General features: G+C 38.1%; 1 protein-coding gene across 4 annotated transcripts; it reads right to left on the bottom strand.

Moving 5' to 3' along the window:
- Positions 1-203: 203 nt before the first annotated feature.
- LOC106774131 (homeobox-leucine zipper protein ANTHOCYANINLESS 2) lies at positions 204-6,855 on the bottom strand. Of its 4 annotated transcripts, none has more exons than XM_014660994.2 (10): positions 6,685-6,855; positions 5,547-6,372; positions 5,220-5,440; positions 4,891-5,008; positions 4,097-4,780; positions 3,843-3,944; positions 3,549-3,764; positions 1,905-2,079; positions 1,446-1,813; positions 204-974 (listed from the first exon to the last, which is right to left on the bottom strand). In XM_014660994.2, the coding sequence occupies exons 2-10, from the start codon at positions 5,766-5,768 to the stop codon at positions 579-581; spliced, it is 2,502 nt and encodes an 833-aa protein (XP_014516480.1). In that variant the 5' UTR covers positions 5,769-6,372; positions 6,685-6,855; the 3' UTR covers positions 204-578. The 4 variants fall into 4 exon arrangements, with proteins under 4 accessions (XP_014516480.1, XP_014516481.1, XP_014516483.1 ...); XM_014660995.2 differs by having other exon boundaries at positions 6,722-6,852; XM_014660997.2 differs by having other exon boundaries at positions 5,220-5,437; positions 6,685-6,850.
- Positions 6,856-8,405: the final 1,550 nt, after the last annotated feature.

The following is an 8,405-nucleotide window of genomic DNA, read 5'->3' as shown; positions in this document are numbered from 1 at the left end:
GTGTAAGATTGTTATTGGATGAATCAACAAAATGCCATAACCTTTGCATTTAATGATGCCAACGCTTCCTCCAACACCTTCTGCACACTCATTTAATGCATACCAGATACCCTCACTCTCCTCCACCACCATTTTTATACCTATTTATCTCATCATATATTATAAATAAATATTTAAAAAGTAAAAATACTTAAAAATCAATCTTAAAAACTCCACAATAATATTTTAACTAATAAATACTAACAAAACCTTTTATTTTTATGCTTCTGTTTTTTCCATTCTCTTCCGAACAAACAAAAGGTCGACCCGAGTCAATACCCGAACCACGACCCTTGCCTTGTGCTAAGGAACCTCATCCGACCCGCTTCGGATCCTTACCACCGTGCAAGGAGCTTTTTCTTTTTTTCCATGCGCGGTTCGTTCTTGACTCAAACAACCATTCGTCATTCACACGCGCTCCACCCATTACACGTTCCAATGTCTAAACCTTCAAAATCTCAACAAATGAGAAAAAAGAAAAAACACACTCACGTGACTGAGAGATGACAATGACATGATCTATCACGTGATGGTGATGGTTAACTTTCACAGTGGAGTGCAGCTTTGATTTTTTGAACGGTGCATGATATGAGATTGTTCACGGTTTCCACGGACTCTACTGTGAGTTTGGCTGTAGGAAGACTATTCACAAGGATCTGAAAAGCAACCGTTAAGAGGGACCCACTCACGCGTGCAGCACCATTATCACCACCGTTTGTTGCGGCAGTAGGCCCATTCTGTGACCCACGAGACCCAGGCCCATCGGGAACAATAGCAAATCCCGATGGCAACAGTGCCACATAAGCTGAATCACCACCGTTCATAACCACATGCATGGCCGGGATATCCACCGGCGCGTACACCACAAGTGACCCCGCCTCGTCTATGCATGTCTCCTGTAGTATAAGCATGCTGCTCTGGCTGGAGTTTATGGCCTGAAAAAAAAAAACACAAATTAAATAAAACCCAGTTCAAAGTTAAATAATATATTTAGTGTGTTGTCATTTTCCAGAGGCAGGTCAAACCTGAATCCAAATTTTTTATTTCACTTTTTTAAATTTTTGTGTTTATTTCTTTTTTTAAATAGAATAAAAAACAACGAAGTCTGAAACTGAAGTCTTATATTTTGACTTTTTTATTTTAGTGATTCATCAAAATCTGCCTCCATTGATACTTCCAAAACTTCCATCGTTGTCCTTCTCAAAGTTTCAGCAGCTCTCATCCAAAAACTAAACGACAATCAACACCATTCCCCATCCAAACACTAATGACAACAAAAACATTAACGCAACCTTTACATGCCCTAACAAAGAAATTATCGAAAAAAACATTCACACATCTAAAATCACAAAAAAAAAAAAAAAAAAACTTTGTTATGAAGATGATAGGAGTGAGAAGAAGCGTACACTGGCTCGGAGGAGAGAGACGCAGTTGCCGTGGTCTTGGCCCTTGGCGATGTGGGCCATCTCCTGCATGGGCCCGCCGTTGGAGAGTATGTCCCACTCGCTTCGGAGGCGCTCGTCCCGAAGGAAGTCAAAGAGCCTCTGCGGCGACACGGGGAGCCAAACGGAGGTGGCCGCGCTCAGCACAATCCCCGGCGGCTCGCCGGGATCATCCACGCTCTTCCTTGTCATCACCCTCACGTCCTCATCCACGTTCCCGGGGTTGAGCTTGTTCCACTTGTGCACCGTGGAGGCACACACGCCGGCACAGAAGTTGTTGGTCATTCGCTGCGCCAGCTTCACCATGCTCCGCCTTCCCCCCGCCGTTATTGCTGCACCCACCATCAAAATCATGAATCTTAACCACAAAACGTTTGTGATGTAAAAAAAGATTGATCTTTTAGTATGCCCATATCAAAATACCTGAATGGTCTCGAGAGGGTGCTGCTGAGGACATTAAGATGGCAAGACACTCGCATTGGCGTTGAAGGGTAGCCACCCAACGCTGTGCACCGAACCCCATGCCTGAGTTCAACGATGGTCTATAAACCTGGTGAATTTGGCTCTCATCGTATTCTGCGTGCTCCACCCATGTCACCTTCAAGCCACATGCAACCAACCATGTCAAAATTCATGCATGTCACAAAATATTTCAAAACCACTATTCTCTTAATTAATTAATTAAGTTCATCATGTTGACTAATTGAACATTATGCATAATAAAATAAGGTTATGTATGTATGTATGTTTGCTTAGGGCGACACTATATAAAAAAATGTGTAAAAGCAAATCTTGGAAAAGCCTGAAGACTGGGCTCAGCAACAGACATAGGTATCTCTCATGGACCTCGACAAGTACATAAAATATTGGTACTATATAAAGTCAAGATGCAGTATTTACAGGAGCAATGGGGTACTGTGAGCATCGAGATTTACAACCAAACAAAAACTCAGAGGAAACAGACAAAGTACTCAGTCTCTGATTTTTTACTCCAAGGGTCTTCTTTCAATATTATATGTAACAGCCCTATCCGATCATAGGTCTGGAACTAGGCCACATTCGATCTCGTGAATTAAATAATGCTACAAGATACTTATTATGTGGTGTCAAAGATTGGAATAGAAACATCATATGTATTCTTTATAGAATCAGAAAGTGCGTGCAAGATCATATGGCCGATTTCATACAAATGGATATCTTATTAATGTCTTCAAGATGGCATAAATTTAAGTGATGGAGATTTTTGTGAATAAATTAATGGATTGATTTGGATTTTATACCACACAGGGAATACTCTCTATTCCAAAACTAACACTGTTATCTTATGAGGAATCTATGCATAGATTAAAAAACCTTTAGTACTTCATAGATAGTTGAGATATTTATAAATTGATTATTTTGTCAAAGAGTCTATGGGATTGAAGATCAAACGTTGAAAACTCCACATTGGAATATAATTGTTAAATTGAGATCCGACTCTGCTGCAATGATATAATGTAAACTTTTGGAAAAAATGAAACGAATTTTGTGTGAAAATCATCACTGACAGAATAGTTATATAGAGAGTAGTCACTAGACTAGCCAAGTTACTTCGAAACAGGAGCTCTTAAAAAGCTTCGAAAAGCAAAGCCCCGTGATTCCTTGGCATGGTGTTTTGTTTCTCTTGAATATTCTGTACTTGGCTCCAACGACCAGTAACTTCCATGAACAAATGTGATTAAAAACCAAAGGGAAAGAAAGATACCCACTTCGGTAGTCATAATAAATTCAATAAAAAAAAAAATGAAAGCTATTAAATACTAGTTTATATTTTGGTAATAACAGTGGCTGCATGGTCAATAGTTTCTATGGAGGAATATAAATCATTTTTGCAGTCATCAAAGATTAGGATTCTGAAGAAAAACACATTATAATTTTTGTAAAATACCCTTCTTTCTTCTTACCCTTTTATGCTAAGGAGGATATAGTAGTATAATCATTACTCTTTTGTTTTCTTTGGAGTAGGGAGTAGGAGTTAGAATAGAATCATCCCACACTAAAAACTAGAAAAAGAGTGTTTCAATTTACCTTGGAGTAACCATTGGGCATGTCTTGCACAACACAACCAGAAGGAAGCCTCCTACAGTTGACAAAAGTGGATGGTGCTCCTGAACTTTCTCTGATGCTATCTATGGAAACATCCACCACTGCCCAAACCCCTTCTGCGTGCTGCTTGCAAAACCTTAGGAAATTGACCTCACGAACAGGAACCAAAGGCGAAAGAACTTGAAGTTCAGCATGCATCTGAGCACCAAATTTAAAGGGTCAGAAACCTTCACCAAGAAATTAAAAAGAACTTGAAAGAACATAAACCAAACTTACTAATTGAAGTGCTCCATTTCTTGTTCCATTTATCCCGTTAGATATCACTTCAGTAGTGGAGGTTCTTGCAATGATACAAGGAAACATCTCTGCCCATCGATTCTGTTGAGGAAAAAATGCAATTCAGTCATGCATTTCTTGGTGCATTTTCAGCATTTCACCATTTTCTAAGTTTAGGCCAAGTATTACGTACTTCACACACTATTTTCTAATTAAAATTGGAGTTTAGTGAGATGAAATTTCAATTGGCTTACCGCGTCCATGAGAGTCTCAACAAGTGCCAAACTGTTAATGATTACCATTCCATTTTCCCTAGAGGCTTCGGACACAAACCCATTTGGTCTCAAACCAATACAAGGAGTGAAGGTTCTCGCGTACTCCTCATGGTTCATGATTTCCCTCCCACCTTCAACATTCCTCACCCAAAGAGGCTCCCCAGTTTGAGCCATCTTCACCAACTCATCCATGGCAGCCAAAGCAAGCTCAAGAAACATGGACCTTTCCATGGACCTATCAAACCCACCCACAACAGAAGTTGGTCGGGTACTAGAGGGAGACACCATAGCCAAAGGGTTGTTAGACACAGACATCGACATTCCCATCCCAAAATCTTGTCCCAAAGGCAATGTAGTGCCAATGCTGATTCCACCAAACCCGTTCCCCCCAACGCCAAGCTCCAAACTTGAATTCGGTAACGAAGAAACGGGGCGACCCAGAAACTTGCCCGTGAGTGCACACACGCGATCGAGCTCGTCCTTCAACCGGGCGTTCTCAATCCGAAGATGCTGCTCCTCCAGCGAAATCTCGCCGATGATGGCAGGGCCACCGCAATTGGAGCACATGGGGTTCCTCATTGCGTCCCTGATAGACATGTTCTCCGCTCTCAGCTTGTCGTTCTCTTGCCTCAGCAAAGTGTTCTCGTGCCGCTCCAACTGGGTCTGGTACAACCGTACGTAAGAAGGCAAAAGTTTCAAACTGCATCAGAAACCTCAAAAAGGAAGAAAAGGAGTGTGAAAGTGACTTTGTGAGAGTTTGAAGCGTGCCACACCTTCATTTGGGTTCTCCGGTTTTGGAACCAAAACTTCACCTGTCGAGTTTCCAAGCACAGCCTCTTGCTAAGTTCGAGTCTTTGCTTCTCATCTGGATGAGGACACTCCTTGAACAACCTGAACCCCATTAAAAAAAAAATCAAAAAAATCACCCACCTTTCAAATCACAAATTACATACACGTACAACGTGTTTAGGAAGTAAGAAACTGTTTTGGAAACAAGGTTATAACCATTAGCCTCATAGAATTGCATGTTAGTATGTATAAGAGTGAAGAAGAAGAAGAATAGAAGGATTGAATGGTGGGATAAAAATGAAAATGAAAATACGCTTCAAGTTCTTGTATCTGCTGAGGGGTGTGTCGGTGATAGCGTTTTTTCCTCGGAGGGTTGTCGGCGGCATCTTGTTCATCGCCGGAAGCGCCGTCGATGTTGTCGCTGCCAGATCTGCTTTCATGTTCTTCTTCTCTGCTTCTTCGCAAACCGTTTGGTTCGAAGCTATTTTCGACCATTCTATTCACATCTTCTTGTCCATCTATATTGGTTTGCTGCTTTTGTTTCATTTTTTGCAAACAAGAAAGGAAAAGAAATAAGGAAACACAGTACAACATGGTACCAACACGTTAGTTTTTAAAGTAAAGTAACAAGATCTCTCACAAGTGCCAGAGATAGTCCTGGGGAGTTGAACATGGATTTGGCCAGGGTTGGAGTGGTGGTGGTCACCAGGCGTGGCTGAGAGATTGCACCAAAGGGCATTCTATCGTCTTCGTTGGTGTTGGTATGGTTGGTGGTGGTAACGTTGTTGTAAGGAATATCCAAAAGGTCGTGTCTGGCTGCGCCACTACCCGATTTGTTCTCAAGAAAACCCCCAAAACTCATCAAAGAAGCCACTTTTCTCTTCAACAGAAGTACCCCAAAAAGCCCAAGTTTTTTACCCTGAAACCCCTTGAACTCACTTCTTTTGCTTCTTCTTAAGCATCGAATTGCTTCATCAGTGAGAATTCAGGCGTCAATTAGCTACCCCAGAATTTTGAAACTCAAGAAAGACTCAGAAGATGAAGTGGGAAGGTCAGAAAGAGACTTATATACTGTGGGAGAGTGATCAAAGAAGAAACTTTCAAGGTAAGGGGAGGAAAGAATAGAGACAGAGAGATAGAGGAGACAAAAGGATAAAACCCCAATGTCTCAGCTTTCTCTCTGTAGCAGAAAGAAAAAAAAAATGCTGTCTTTTTCTTTTCTCCTATTATTTGTAGAGAAAGAAAGGAAGCCTAGAAACCCTTATGCTATTACAGCAGCCTCCTTCTTCTTTCTCTATTCCTCTCTTAGTAGTAGTGACCCTTTGAGAGTGGCACTTTGTGGCACAGACACAGTTGAATTGTAGCTTCAATCCATTGGCTTGGGGTTAAATGGAAAAAGGATATAAGAACCCTACTGTCTTTGCGTGTGTGTGCTTCATTCTCTGCATGCTTGACTCTTGTAAAGCCTAAAAGGAAAAAGACAGAAAACAAAATAAAAAAAAGAAAAAAGATGCAGTTTTTAATTAAAGTTTTAATCAAGTAACATGTTTATATTTAATCTATGAAGGCTCTTAAAAAGTGACACTCTGGTTTTAATCAAAAGCTTTGTGTTTGACTTTTGTAATAGAATAACAGTATGACACTATTATGCTAAGGAAAAGGGTGAAAGATTGAAGAAAATGAAAATGGTTATAGATTGTACAGAGAATGATGAGAGAGAGAGAGAGAGGGAAAAAGGTGAAGATAAAACGTAACGTGTGGACTATTGGAAGCCTTACAAATAGATGGATCCAAAAAGGGTCGGTTGACTCTTACTGTGATGGCTGATGGTATTTGCACAGTATCCCCAGAAAGCCTGTGAGTGACTGTGAAAATTGCAAAGTGCCTTTTTGATGAGCTTTTGTGAAGAAGAAAGTAAACCAAGTTATAGAATGATGATGATAGGGTCCTATGGTGTTTGTGTGTTTGGGCATGAGATCCATAGGATAGGACTCTTTCACAGAAATCTCAACCTTTCTTCGCAAACCGTCCTAGGGATTCTCAATAATTGGACTAAGCTTGCTTTAATCACTCCTAAGAAGACAAAAATCACACTACTTTTTACACTTTTCTCCCTTCCTTTTTCTCTTTTTTTTTTCTTTTTAATGAATCTCAAATTAATTCTCATCAAATTAAAAAATATATATTTTTTCTATAACTGTTAATGTAACTTTGAATTTCTTTCTTCTTTTTAAGTTAAAGTTTTGTTTTTTTTTTTATTTGGGTAATTATGAAAAGAATTAATGTTGTAGTTAAAGTTATGTGGCTAAATAATAAAAATGAATGAACAAAGCGTTTTAGTGATAAAAGAAATACAAAATAGAAATCGGTTTGAAAAAGTAACTTGGGATCATTAATCATGTGAGCTAAAGAATTATTTCGTTTATTTTTTTTATCTTTTTAATGAATCTCAAATTAATTCTCATCAAATTAGAAAAAATATATATATTTTCTATAACTGTTAATGTGAGTTTGAATTTCTTTCTTCTTTTTAAGTTAAAGTTTTATTTTTTTTTATTTGGGTGATTATGAAAAGAATTAATGTTGTAGTTAAAGTCATCTGGCTAAATAATAAAAATGAATGAACAAAGCCGTTTTAGTGATAAAGAAATACAAAATAGAAATCGGTTTGAAAAAGTAACTTGGGATCATTAATCATATGAGCTAAACATTTAATTGCATTTATAAACAAATTAAAGTGAACAGTTTTCAAATTACAGTTACTAAGAATACTGATTTTTGAATTGAGGAAAAATGAATTTATTTCGGATTTGAAGAAGTAATCTGGTGGCCCACCAACTCTTAAAATTTCTTAGCATCCTTTGTCCAGTGAGGCTATTAAGAAAAAAGTTAAATGGATTGAAACTTATATTTAAATTCGTTACATTAAAAAAGTTAATTTGAATTTATTTTGATTTTAATTTCTATGAGTGATATTGTTAGAATTAATTGTTATATATTTAAATTATTGTCCTTTTTTTTAATTTTATCATAATTTTGTTTTTAAAAGATGAATCAAAAGAAGAAAGGAGAAAAAAAACATTTAAATTATATTTGATCTCGACTCTTAAACAATGGATGTGGTAGAAATAGTTAATCTCAACAAACTTGGGATCAAAATTGTGGAAGGAGAAAGAAATATTTAAATTGTGTTTGACCTCTATTCCTAAGTACTCCTAAGAAATGTGAGACTATTGAGTGTGGTAGGAACATGAGTTCATTAATTGAGGTATAAGAAGAATGACCGAATGTCCTTGATGAAGGGATTAAGACCCTGAATGTTCCATTTTTTATGTCATTGTTATGATTCCAAGTCCGACAAGTAATATCATAGAGTCAATCACCATACATTTGAGGTATTGTCGACTTTAAAGCATGAAATTTCATTACGGTTGTTAGCAAAATCATGAAGCATAGAAGTTTTGATGATATCTAAATCAAGTCTCAAGTGCTCACTTTT

This window comes from Vigna radiata, chromosome 9 (assembly GCF_000741045.1).
Source record: "Vigna radiata var. radiata cultivar VC1973A chromosome 9, Vradiata_ver6, whole genome shotgun sequence".
Classification (NCBI taxonomy): domain Eukaryota; kingdom Viridiplantae; phylum Streptophyta; class Magnoliopsida; order Fabales; family Fabaceae; genus Vigna; species Vigna radiata.
Note: the sequence above shows the minus strand (reverse complement) of the source record. Positions and strands in the feature narration are given on the sequence as shown.